Genomic DNA, 13,864 nt, shown 5'->3' with positions numbered 1-13,864 from the left:
GAAGGTTGATGAAGTTCAGGGTTTCTCTCTCAAGTGGAAGGGCACATGGCGAACACAGTGTCATCTGCTAGCTTCTTCTCCTGGCTTCCTGGTTCATGAAGCTCCCCAGGAGGCATTTTCCTTCTTCATCTCCAAAGCTCACTGGCTGGTGGACTCTGCCTCTCGTGGCTATGTTATTCTGCTCTTCTCTCTCTGAATCTCTTATTCTCCAAAATGTTTCCTCTTTTATAGGACTTCAGAAACTAATCAAGACCCACCCAAATGGGTGGAGACATATCGTCACCTAATCCAGCTTAACAACCACTCTTGATTGAATCACATCTCCAGGGAGATGATTGAATTACAGATTAAACCATATAGTATTGAATAGGGATCATTTGGCTTAATGAAATGGGATTTAGATTGAAACCGCTTTTCTAGGGGACATACATCCTTTCAAACCAGCATGCATTCTTTCAGGCACAATGGTAATGGCAGTGGGACGATGGTGATGGATGTGAGGATGCAGCAGCACCCAGGCTTTGGTTGGTCCAAAAGTCATTCTCATCTCTTCTCCTTTACACTGCTCCTGAGTTAATTTTTGTATATAGTAATAGGTAGGGGTCCAGCTTCATTCTTTTCCATGTAGATATCCAGTTGAACCACCACCACTTGTTTAAGATATTGTTCTTCTCCATTATCTTGGCATCCTTGTGAAAAATAAATTAACCAAAAATGTAAAGACTTATTTCAGGACTCAATTCTACTCTATGGATCTCCATATTTATTCTTATGGCAGTGCCACATTATTTTGATTAGTGTTCCTCTGTAGTAAATTTTAAAACCAGAAGTCAGAGTCCTCCAACTTTGTTATTTTTCAAGATTTTTTTTAGCTATTCTGGATTTAATGCATTTCCACCTGAATTTCAGGATAAGCATATCAATTTCTGCAAAAGAGGCATTTGGGATTTAGTTACTGCACTGAATCTATATTTCAATTTGAAGAATATTTTTATTTTAAGAATATTACATTTTATGATCCAGGAACATGGGGTTTCTTTCCATTTATGTAGGTCTTCTTTAATTTCTTTCAATGATGTTTTGTAGTTTTTGGCACATAAAACTTAACTTTTTGTGTGTGTGTTAATTTATATATTTCTTTTTGATGCCACTAAAAAATTGATTCCACTAAAAAAGTGGAATTGATTTCTTAATTTCATTTTCAGATTATTCACCGTTAATGATTTTCATATGTTGATCTTGTTTCCTGCAGTATTGCTGAATTTGTTTATTAGCTCTAGTAGTTTTTTGGTGGGCCTCAAACAATTTGACTCTACTATGTTCCAGGACTCAGGTATATTAAAGAAGATAATGTTTAGCTTATATCAGTTCTCTACATAGTACTGGTAATTTGCTCTGATTTTCTAGTAGTCATTGTTATTATTTGTGTGGCAAAACATTTGTAATAATCCCGCATGCTATTTATTAAATTTAATACTGGTTCAACACAGAAATCTGAAAAACTATGAATCAAGACAAGCATGAAAAAAAATCTCAAAAAGCTTGTTCACTGGTTTTACATAAGCCAAAATGAAACAGAGGCCTACTAAACTAGTTAACTATGCTTTCCAAAAACTGTAAAGCCTAAATTATAAATTTAGAATTGCTATACATGCTGTCCAGAATACACACACTGTATCAGAGGACCAGGAATAGTATAAATTCCCACTTTCAATACCTAATTAGATGAATGTGCATTCTAGTTAAGTATTTATTGTAACAAAAAATTAAATCTACTTTTCCTTAATTTGAGGGCACCAATTGGAAAATATGTACTTACATTTTAGGAAACACCAAAGAGCAGCATTTAACATACATGCAGAATCAGTTACCCTATTCTTAAATATTAAGTTAAGTCTACCGAGGGGTACACAGAAGCCAGAGTTCATAGACTGGTTTCCCATGACTGCCATCAGGCATTTTCTCTTTCCTCAATACACAGTACCATTAATACTATTTTCTATTTGTACAGAGGGAGGAACAAAGTTACAGAGCCCTCTTTATAAAACCTTGCTGGTCTCCCCCTCCCCCTGCCCAACGGACAGTGTATCCTGATTGCCAGGTAATTGTTTGCATTGGAGAGGGCACCATTCACAGGATTCTGAGGAGTCAGTTGTGGCTAACAGGATACTGGCACTCAAAGGCAGAGTTCTGGCAATCTCTGGAGCCAAGGAGGGCCTGCTGATGGCCACCAAAGTGATGGCACTTTGTGGTGCTCTGCTCATGTCCAAAAGGCTGAGACAATTCTCAGTTCTCTTTGGAGTTCCCTGGGAGCTCCTGATATGTACAGCTATGGTAGTTCTTATAGTGCCAACATATTATAGGGAGGCAAAAAGAGCTAGCCAAAGTTATTTTTGCCTGTGCGGAAGAACATCAAAAAGACCAGAGAAGACTGGCCTAATGACATCAGCCTACGAAGCCCCTGAGGACTGGTGGAAGCTAAGAAAGGAAAATGATTACATTACTCTGTGTCTAACAGCACTCAATACAAATCCAAACAGCTCGTCACTCAACAATAAAGACCTTCTGATAAAAGAACAGAAAAGTGGGATCCCTAAACTTACATCCCATGGAATCATGATAGTTTCCCATCAAGAACAGTCTCAGTTACTTACACTTGAGGGCAGGAGACTTTCTTCTTGGATCTTACGTGACTACTGCAAGAAATATCTTAATATGATTGGAGAACAACTTCAAAAGGATATAATGGATGGTACGACTAACAACACTCATCTTCAGGAAAATCTAGAAGTGACTGCCCAAGAAACTGTGAGATGGCAGCAAAGCATGTGAAAATCAAAGGAATGAATGAAACTGCTTGAACACTCCAGTGCAAGAGTGAAATGAGTTGTGCAGGATAATGAGCACCAGATACAATCTCTATATGAAACCGTGCCAAAGATCACAAATTTGCCTGATCAGTTTAGAGAAGCTTACATGGATCACAACAACCTGATATTAGACAAGAGGGAATCAGAAAATAGAGATCCCCTAGTCAATTAACAGTTGATCTGAACAAACTCAATGGTATTTAGCTTAAATATTTCCTCTAAAAGACTGGAAAGAGAAAAACAAGAAAGTACATGAAGAAAAGCAGGAGTGAAGATGTTAACGGACAAATAAAAGTTCTCCAAAATGAGCAAGCATTATTGCAGTTCACAAATTCAAAGCTGGAAAATGAGATTAAGAAGCTTCAGATCGTATGACGCCCGAGTCATCACGACTGTAAGGCTCCGAAGGCGGAAAGGGTAGAAGGACGTAGTCTCTGACCCTCTGTTTTGCGAACTGGAGCGAAATGGAAACTGAAAATGGAAATCAAAACAAGACAATAGAGGAAAGCACTGAAAAGAAAAAGGATGTAGAAAAAAAGAAACGATCTCGAGTTAAACAGGTGCTTGCTGATATTGCTAAACAAGTGGACTTCTGGTTTGGAGATGCAAATCTTCACAAGGATAGATTCCTCCGAGAGCAGATAGAAAAATCTAGAGATGGATATGTAGATATATCGCTTCTCGTGTCATTTAACAAAATGAAAAAATTGACCACCAATGGAAAACTTATAGCCAGAGCATTGAAAAGCTCAGCTGTTGTAGAGCTTGATTTAGAAGGCACCAGGATTAGGAGAAAAAAGCCCCTGGGTGAAAGACCAAAGGATGAGGATGAACGGACAGTGTATGTGGAATTACTTCCCAAAAATGTTAATCACAGCTGGATTGAAAGAGTATTTGGAAAATGTGGCAATGTTGTTTATATAAGCATCCCACATTATAAATCTACTGGAGACCCAAAAGGATTTGCGTTTGTGGAATTTGAGACAAAAGAACAAGCAGCAAAAGCTATTGAGTTTCTTAACAATCCACCAGAAGAAGCCCCAAGAAAGCCAGGAATATTTCCTAAAACAGTGAAGAATAAGCCCATTCCTGTCCTCAGAGTACCTGAAGAAAAGAAAAAGAAAAAGAAGAAGAAAGGCCGAGTGAAGAAGGAAGATAATGTCCAAGCCAAAGAGGCAAATTTGGACACAAGCAATGAGAGCATCTGTAAGCTTAAAAGATCCAGGACCACATCTGAGGGCTCCGAGGTAGATATCAGTGAACCCCAAAAGCCACCCTCAAAGAAAAAGAAAAAACGTGAAAAAGCTGAAGCATCCAGCTTACCTGAAGTCAGAACAGAAAAAAGGAAAAAAAGTAGCTCTGAAGATGCAGAATGCCTCGCTCCCAGATCAAAAGTAAAGAAACTAGCCCAAAAAGAAAGCATTAAAAAAGAAATTTCAGAAGTTAAAGAAAACAAAGATTTAGAACTCTCTACAGAAGAGGAAAAGGAAACTGGAGATATAAAAGATGGATCCCTCTTAAAATCAAAAAGAAAGCATAAGAAAAAGCACAAAGAGAGACACAAAATGGGAGAAGAGGTTATACCACTAAGAGTACTATCAAAGAGTGAATGGATGGATTTGAAAAAAGAATATTTAGCTCTACAAAAGGCCAGCATGGCTTCTTTAAAAAAAACAATATCCCAACTAAAATTGGAATCTGAAATGGAAATAGACCGTGGTATACCTAATAATTCAGGAATGAGAAATGAAAAAGCAAATAATGACGAATGTGGCCCCCAGGAGAAAGTTAATGCCATGGGACCACAGTTTGTGAGTGGAGTGATTGTGAAGATTGTCAGCACTGAGCCCTTACCTGGCAGAAAACAAGTCCGGGATACTTTGGCAGCGATCTCAGAAGTTGTTTATGTTGATATGCTAGAAGGAGATACAGAATGCCATGCTAGATTTAAAACTCCTGAGGATGCTGAAGCAGTAATAAATACATATACGGAAATCAAAAAGAAACACAGCTGGAAACTCGAGATCCTTTCTGGTGATCATGAACAGAGGTACTGGCAGAAGATTTTGGTAGATAGGCAGGCCAAGCTTAATCAACCTCGAGAAAAGAAAAGAGGCACTGAGAAGTTAATCACCAAAGCTGAAAAGATTAGACTGGCAAAGACTCAACAAGCAAGTAAACACATTAGATTTTCTGAATATGATTGAACAAGAGAAAACTATGACTCACCTATAATGCTTCACTGGATACTTGAGCTATTCATAGGAAATCCACTTCTATTATGGTTGTGCTGCATAATGAATATTGTTCTAAGACCTATATCTAACTAAAAGAAGTATCTTCATTCCTCAACTTGTAAATAAAACTTTTTTCTAGAGACAAGTACATTGTATACCACAATTTTCATTAAACATTTTATTTGTTGAAATCATCTTGTGTAAATCAGCCTCAAACTGATTTAGTAAATAAATGTGTTTTCAACATTATCATTAATTTTGTCATTGTTTTAAATTATAAAAGCAATATATAATTGTAAAAAATAATACTACGTGAATATATAATTTAAAAAGAAAACATGATTTACAACTTTAATCATGGACTCTTTTTTGGGCAGGCACTGGGAATCGAACCCGGGTCCTCTGGCATCGCAGGCAAGCATTCCTGCCTGCTGAGCCACCGTGGCCAACCCTAATCATGGACTCTTAATTGTGCTTAATATTTTATGACTTGCTTGCAGTTCACATATCTTGTATATCTTTTCATGTCAATTTATACAGACAAGTATATGTAATATTTCACTCTAACACAATTTTCATGTCCAAGCTTCTGACCATATGAACTATTCCAATTAAAATGTTAAGTTTAAAGTATTGAGGGCTTTTTATGCCCTCATAAAATATAAAAAAAAAAAAAAAAAAAAAAAGAAGCTTCAGATCAACTTTAAATTTTACCTGAGGGCTATCAAAAAAAAAAAAATGTGATGCAACTTGAGAGAAATTCAACTGAGGAAGAAACTTATTGCTCAGAAATGGAGAAGAAACTCTGTGAAGTCTACAGAAGAACTTCACAAATCAGAAGCACAACTTCTACAAGACTTGGACAAGATGAGGACAAAGAATTAGAAGGACTACCTTCCATTCCAACCAGATTAAATACTTTGAGAAGAAAGCTCAAGAAAGGGCACTGGAAACACCAGCCACTGAGAGAAAGATCAGCAAGCTAAGAAAGGAAAATGATTACAACATGGTAATACTGCAAAGGCAGATTTGAAGCTCCATTTATTCTCAGGTGGCCCTTTTGCTCCTGATTTTCAAACTGCATCATTCAGGGACCTACAGGTCTAATATCTGTCATAGTCACTGACACCTGACCATCCAAAACTACAGCAACACATTGGTCTAGACTTTTGCTCTTTAAAAGTAATTTTGATTGTTTTCATTTTAGTTTAACTGCAGTCATTTAACTGATATTACACTTAATGTTATTACTGAATTTTGATATTACCATAATTTCTAGGATAGTATTTTACCCATTTCATTGGACTCATTAGAATTAGATACTGTCTCACTACTGTATTTTAGGTGAAAAAGGTCTAGCAGTTTTTTTTTTAATGGTAGTCTTAGTCTCATGACTTTTTTTTAAACAAACAAAAAAACACATAAAAATCATTATTCTAGTTATTTTCTAAATTTGCAATTTAATAAAAAAACCTAGACTTAATATTAAGAGAAGAAAATTAAGACAGGAAGAGGTTAACAGGGAGAAAATATTTAAAAGTAGCGTTTCTCAAAGTGTGTATCAATTTACATATTAACTATATATGAATGACCATTAGACAATGTTATATATTATTCTTTTTACATGTTTACCAATCTTCCAGATGAAAAACATATTTAATTACTGCTTTAACATGCGTTACTTAGCATGTGAGAAAGAACATCTTTTTATAACTTTAGTTTTATATTTTTTCTTTTGTAAATTACCTTTTCATTTTGCTTGTCCATTTTCCTACAGTACTGTCATTTTCTTATTTATAAGAGTTCTTTCTATATAGGACAATGACTTGCAACTTCCTTGTATAACAAAAATATACAAATACATTCTCCATTTTGGCATATCTTTAATTTTTGCTATTTTTTAAACTAATTAAAAATTTTTCTGCAAATTCTCAAAAGAAGTCTATTGAAATTTAAGATGATTTTGTTTCTGAAACATTAAAGTCCAAAGCTTCAAAATAAATTGTGCCTATGGTGCAGGCATATTTGGAACAAAACAGTATCTCCCACATCATAGCAACACTTTCTAAAATGATCACTCAAACTCAAATAAAGAGCTTTACCCCAGATTTCTAATCTCTGAAAGCATAGTCCTAAATTGCTACCAAGTTGAAATGACCACCTGAGAATATGGTTCTGAAGTCATAAATGAAGCCAACACACACTTCTTCCTGAACAGGAAGTATGAGGTTTGCTCCTTTGGAAAGTTAGTGGGCAATTCTCTCACAATACCTAACCTTTCAAAGACTAGACAAAATCTAAAATACAGATGTTGTCACAACCTGTTTTAAAATATGTGTCTTTCTGGGTGGTTCAATGGCAGCTCTGCCATCTTGCCTGTCATGCCAGAGATCTGGGTTCAATTCCCAGAGCCTGCCCATGCAAAAAACAAACAAACAAACAAACTGTTTCTAATGAAATTGCTCCAAGAGCAGCATTAGTAAATTAGAAACTTATTTCTGAAGAGGCTGGCAAACAATGTTTTTGTTTGCTTGTTTTAACTTTAAACACAACAGAGCTGCCTTCACAATGAAACTGTGGTTTAATAACCACAGTTTTTTATCTTTTGGCTAATAGATTATTGTTTTCTTTCTGTCACTCAAGATCAAAATATAGCAAATACTTTGTGTTCAACCTCTGCAAATAGCGTGTACAAGGTATATCTTATTCACCATCTAGTGTGAAATGAATGGATCCAAATCCTTAACTAATCCATCAGAGTTCAATTGTACCAAAAGTCTATTGGACAGTATTTTCTGAAAAGCAAATCTGGGTCCCAGTGGTTTCAGCTTAACAAGTTTTTACTGGGGGAACTTGTTTTCTAAAATTTTCCAAAGTGAATCTGATACTTTCAAACCATTGACAATCAAGTAGCCAATAGAGAGATTTGTCTAGAACTTAAAATCCAACCCTAGTATATAAAAAAACATCTTTTAAAAATATCCAAAACTTACAGACTCACAGAAAACTTAGTGAAAAGCTGGGCAAAGCTGGATTGCTGTCTATTACAATAGGAGCTCTGAACCTTCTCCGGCCTTACACCCTTTGTGCAATTTAGTGATATATCCATGCCCCTTTCTGAATAATGCTATTAAATACATAAATAAAAGATGCATAAAATGGGTGTTCCTCCCTTGGGCACACCCACGTTAACCTCTCTAACATGTACTCTCTCCTTTTAACAAACTTCTCTTTTAATAAACTTTACTACTTATGCCTACTGGCCTTCTTGTCTCTAAATTCTTTCAGTTTTGAGACTATCGAACCTGGATCAGGGATTAGATGGCACCACTGCCAAAGGGCACCGGTTACATATTCTGGCGAGCCTGGCAGGAGTAATTTCAAAAGACCCAAGAGAGCAGCATCTTCCATGTAAGACACTAACCCTCAAGACCTGCATTTCCAGCTAAAGTACATGTCATCTCCAGTTGGATTCACCTGACCAGGGTCAAGCTCCTGAGCCAGGATCCAGCAGAACCTCCTAACCAGAAAGAATCCTACAACTGTCAACCATTAGATGGATTAAAACTCGTAAGTAACAGAGCTAAGTACAATCAGATCTCTATCTCTCTTTAGTACTCTATTACTCCTTGCACCCCACATTCTATCTGAACACCCACTAAAAGGCCTCTTAAGTTACACTGCCCATCACCTCAATCTGTCCTATTGTAGGCTGTGTCCTAAAAATTCTAAGTCCACTATAGTTCGGTCAGCCAACAGAACATACTGGGGAACTGCAAGCCTTTCCATTTTGCCAGCTCTTAACACACAGAATGTTTATCTCATTATACAAGGGGCATCTAGATTCCTTTCCATGAGTGCTCTCTTATCTCTCAGACAAATTTAAAGCTCTTCAAACTACCATACCTCCTGTTATAGGAACAATATATTCCAAAGTAATAACAGCTCCTAACACCACTTTCCTTTTTTTGCATAAAATCAAATTTCACCAGAGGTCCATACTTAGGAGAAATACCACCTAAGTGGTGTAAATCTATAATTTACATCAACCCAAACAGATGAACTTGGGAACACAAGCCCTAAAAGCCAAGCCCGAGAAAAGTCCAGAGCAGGACACCCTTCTTCCTGCAACAACCCCAACTATTTCCTCACTGCTAAATTTTCTTAGACCAATCCTTGATTAACTGTCAGAATGGAACCCAATTCTGCCAAAATAAGCCAAGCCCCAAGTTCTTCCTGAAAACTACTACTTAACAGCACTGTAAAGGAGACCCCAAAGTAACAGGTCCCTTCATAAATATGACCTGGTAAATAAAAAGCCACCTGACATTCTTTTTTATGAACACCAGGAAGCACCATCACCTCTTCTGTCACCCATAACTACCATTTGGATGAGTCTTTCCAAAATATGACTTCACGCCCGGGAGGCAAATAAAAGAAAAAATACCTATGGAATAACCCAAATCAGTTTTGGGCAGCCAGCTGGCTGCATTACTTCAATCTGCAGGCATCTAGCTATCCTATAATTTGATGTCACCCTCAAAGTTGAGGAAGGATTATTCTTTCTCTGAGGAACTAATACCTACCTAACTTTACCCAGCAACTGGACTGGCGCTTGCTCTTTAGCTTATGCTAGCCCAGAATTATCCTATTTACCAGACTCCAATCCAATTTCTCTTCCCTCCTTTACAGTGTTCTCCTGACCAAAAGGTGCATTACCTCTCCTAATCCCTCTTTTCCTAAGCACCACACTCGCAACCACTGGACTCTGTGTAGGAGGACTTGTTAACCAGCCACCAGTTCCACCCCAACCTCTCCTTAGAGCTCACGGATAGTGTGGAATCCACTGAACAAACTCTAGGTCTCCTCTAGACCCAGACAGAATCCCTAGCAGCGGTGATGCTCCAAAAGAGACACGCCTTAGATGCGCTCACTGCAGCACAAGGAGGAACTGGCCTCTTCTTACATAGAGAGGGATGCTTTTATGTCAACCACTCAGATGAAATTCAAGAACACATAAGAGACCTTTGGGAACAATCCCAACAAATTAAAAACAATGGTAAAGGTGACTGGAATCCTTTTCCACATCTATCTCATCTAATTACTTGGGTCCTCCCTTTTCTAGGCCCCTTAGTTCCTTTTCATCTCATTCTTATCTTTGGCCCATGTATATTTAACCTTCTTGTCAAATTTGTTTCCAGCAGACTGGAAGCATTCCACAGTAAACTCATGTTTACCCATGAATATGAAGCTGTTCCAGACCAGGACCAGCCTATCCTCACTCTTACTAGAACAGAGAAAGTTTTACACCCTTGCAGGTAGGGTCTAGGGCCCTTAAAACAGCAGGAAGAAATTTCAGAAAATGGACCTTTGTCCCTCAGCACCCCTTAAGATTAAGGGTGTTCTCCTCTTTCAGGGGGGAAATTGAGGGAGGTTAGAATAGGGCATCAAGGTTGTGATCCCAGGTCTTCTATTCAACTCTGGAAGAGTTAACAGACAACTGCAAATTCCTTGTTTCTTATTTAGTTTCAAAAGAACTAGAGCTGCAAACTTCCTGGGACAAAAAAAAATCTCCCTAAACCCCAAAACCACTGAAACCTTCCCAAACCATAAAAGCTTGTACAATTCTGGGCCCAAAGCAAATTCCTGGTTAATGATAGAAAGCATAGAGTCATAAAGATTGCTAACCATTTGCTCAAAGACAAATTTAAGGTATGTGGCAACAAACAATGAAATCTGCTAACTATATGCTCCTAAAACAAAGAAAGCCCCTGCACCCAAAGACCACTATAGGAACCTGCACAAAGACCACACCTAGTACTCAAAGGTTACTATAGAAACTTGTTACCTACAAGACTTCCTATAAAGCCAGCAAAACCCAACCCACTCAAGCACATGTCCCGTCCTTGGGCACACCTGCATTAACCTAATATGTACTCTCCCCTCTTAATAAACTTTAATATATATTTATATTTATATATATATATAGAGAGAGAGAGAGAGGAGAGAATGTACACGAATGTACAAGGAAATCAATTATATTAACACACTAGAGTTACAAAAAATAAACTTGATGTCTACCTGCTTCTCTATTGCATTAAATAACAAGTTCAACAATGAGTAATTACTGTACTTCTGAAGAAATGATACATACAGTATTTCTGAATGCCTACAAGTGTAATGTTGTGATATGAAATTTATGATTTCTACTAATGTCAAAGTCATAAACATTACAGTGATTTGTTGCCCATAGTCATTACTGAAGGAATGTTAGTTTTCAGTTCAAGTTTAGGGAAAATAATATCCTTTTCTTCATCTAAGTTCGTGGACCACCTAAATTTTATCCATGAATCGCAATTTAAGAACTTGATTACTTTCATGTTTTACCAATAAAGAAGTTTTTCTGCGTCATTATTCTGTAAATTCATAAAGTTAAAGCAAGGTAATTTACTAATCTAAGTCTTCACTGAACTCAGAGAAATTCACCCCACGTTAAAAACCCACGTTGAAACCCCAGTTTCAAGTGTCTTTCGTCATTCTCCCGATAATGACGAAGGGTCGATTATGTGCTAGATCTGGAACGCAGGTTCACTTATATTCTAAAATGTATTATTCTTACCACCTCCAAAAATTTTACCCATAATCTAAGTCTAAAATCGCCAGTTCTTCAAATTTCTACAATATACATGTTATCTTGTTAACCAGTCTAAATCTATTTTGGACAACATTCTCACGCTTGAAGTAGTTCCCTATCTTCCTTCAATCCAGTAACTTCGGTTATTAGATTTTATTTTATTCAGTAATAAAAATCAGAAAAACAAGCCCTTAGTGGTGGAACCCTTTACTAAAACTTTGTAGTTTGAAGTCTCAGTTCTCCTTAACTGACTCGCTCTGGGCCTAGCGGATCTCGCAGTCCCGTGACTGGTACGGTCCAGTCGAGGAAAGAGGGGGAACAGAGGAGGGCTCCCAGGAGCGAACGCCTCCGAATAGGGGTGATGGAGCAGGAAAACCGCAGGAGTGGCGGGAGGACGCTGCTGCCCCGGCCTTCGCCCGCACCGCGGGCCCGGCCCTGACCCGCTCCGCTGGACCGTCCCGGCCTCTTCAGATCCCGACCCGGCGGTCTCCACTCCTGTCTACCCTACCTCTCCCCTACGGAGAAGTCACCTGAAATGACCGGCCAGGGAGCACCGGCAGCACCACACCGGCATGGAGCGATGCGCGCCGGGCGCCCGAGCGCGGCCGCTGCCTCCCCCGACGGGGCTGCCTGCTCCGGGCGCCCGCTCTCTCCGGGTCGTGGGGCGCGCAGGGCGCCTGGGCGCCGCGTCGTGACCGCGGCTGCCCTGAAGAGGCGGATCAGCGAATGGCCGGGCTCAGGCGCCCGGGAGTTCGCCCCACGGGTAGCGGCTTCCGCTTCTCGCCTGTGGGGCGCTGGGCGCCGGGCGCCGGCGGCTGGGGAACTCGGAGAACCGCGAAGGGGGGCGGAGCGGGGCGGGGACGCGGCGACGGCGACGGCGGCGGCGGCGGCGCACGGGCTCCTCCTCGCAGGTGCGGCGGATGCGGACGAGGCCCGCGATTGGTGGAGCCGAGGCCCGGGTGAGGGGCCGGGCCTGACGGAGCGGCGGCTGCGCGGGCCGGGGGCCGAGGTCTGCCGGTCATCTGGATTCGCGGCCGGGAACCAGGGCCTGAGCCTCCGTAGGCTCCACGCAGCAAGGGGGCGTTCGCGAGGCCGGCCGGCGGATGCGCGCCGAAAGGGTAGAGTGACGAGGGAAACGGAAAACCCACTAACCCAAGCCGGCGGGACGGCGCAGGGGAAATCCCTGCATACGGCGCGGTCTCCGCGATCCGAGCGCCGCGGTGTCGCCTGAATCCGCCAGTGCCTGCTTCCCGCCGACTACTCCCGGGAGAGGCTGCAGTCCCTGCACCTGGGAACCCACCTTCACGCATTTCCTTGCGCTGCCGGAGAGCAATCACCCAGAGCTTTGGATGCTTCTCGCTCTTGACCTAGCATCCCAGTGCCCGAGGGGCGGGAGGTGGGAGGTGGGGGGGGGGGGAGGACACTTGCCAAACCGCCCTTGCCTGGGCCCCACCCCCAGAGGTTCTGATTGTGTAAATCCGGCTTCCTGAATGAAGTCAGCTTCGTTTTTTTGTTTTTTGTTTTTTTTAAGTGGCTCTCAAATATCCACGAATAAGTCCAGGAGCTCAGCACCTCCCCAAACCATGGGGGGAGGAAGACGGGAAGGAACGTGTGTTTTTTAATTCTCTCCAGGTGTTTGTGATGCAACTAGGAGTTAGAAAAGAACTTAAAGATGACTTTCCCTAATCGGAGCTTGTCAAAAATTAAAGGAAAAAAAGTAGAAGAGACTGAATCTATTTCTCTACAGAGATTTCTTTCTATCCCTTCCCCATATGCCCCAATTACTTTGCGGTAGGGGCGGGGGGAGCCCGAAGCGGGTGTATGGTCGGGGAATCCAACCCGAGTCGAACCCGGGTCTCCTATATGGAAGGCGAGCCTTCTACCTCAACCACCCGTTCATCCTGCCCCAATTACCTTTGAAAAAGTAATTGTAATTTTGTAAGTTTATCTTTTTAAAGTGTTTTTAAATGTGCTGTTATGTTTTACTGAATGTAGTCATTGAATAAACTTACAATCTGCAGTCATTTTAGATTATACATTCTAAAAACATCTTTACCATCTTAAAAGTTCTATTTTTCTCGTTGAACTGTTGGCAGTTTGACACGTTCATTTACGTCAATGCT

At 40.3% G+C, this 13,864-nt stretch overlaps 1 protein-coding gene, 1 long non-coding RNA gene and 1 pseudogene across 5 annotated transcripts in view; 2 read left to right on the top strand and 1 right to left on the bottom strand.

Annotated features, from left to right (window-relative positions):
* OSGIN2 (oxidative stress induced growth inhibitor family member 2) overlaps positions 1-13,163 on the bottom strand; it is a 37,058-nt gene extending 23,895 nt beyond the window's left edge. For 3 of the 4 annotated variants that reach the window (XR_013178334.1, XM_077167165.1, XM_077167164.1), the window contains exon 1: positions 12,272-12,379. Coding sequence is in view for 2 of the 4 variants with exons in the window: in XM_077167165.1 (XP_077023280.1) it covers positions 12,272-12,315 (44 nt within the window). In the remaining 2 variants the exon portion in view is untranslated. Of the gene's footprint in view, positions 1-12,271; positions 12,380-13,041 lie in introns of those variants that run through there. The other variant, XM_077167166.1, reaches the window with a different exon arrangement.
* On the top strand, positions 3,243-5,327 carry LOC143688826 (la-related protein 7 pseudogene; annotated as a pseudogene).
* Positions 12,713-13,765, top strand: LOC143688829 (uncharacterized). Its single transcript, XR_013178336.1, has 2 exons — positions 12,713-12,859; positions 13,273-13,765. It is a non-coding gene; the product is annotated as an uncharacterized LOC143688829 (long non-coding RNA).
* The last annotated feature ends 99 nt before the right edge of the window (positions 13,766-13,864 follow it).

This window comes from Tamandua tetradactyla, chromosome 6 (genome assembly GCF_023851605.1).
Source record: "Tamandua tetradactyla isolate mTamTet1 chromosome 6, mTamTet1.pri, whole genome shotgun sequence".
Classification (NCBI taxonomy): domain Eukaryota; kingdom Metazoa; phylum Chordata; class Mammalia; order Pilosa; family Myrmecophagidae; genus Tamandua; species Tamandua tetradactyla.
This window is presented reverse-complemented; position numbering and strand designations above follow the sequence as displayed.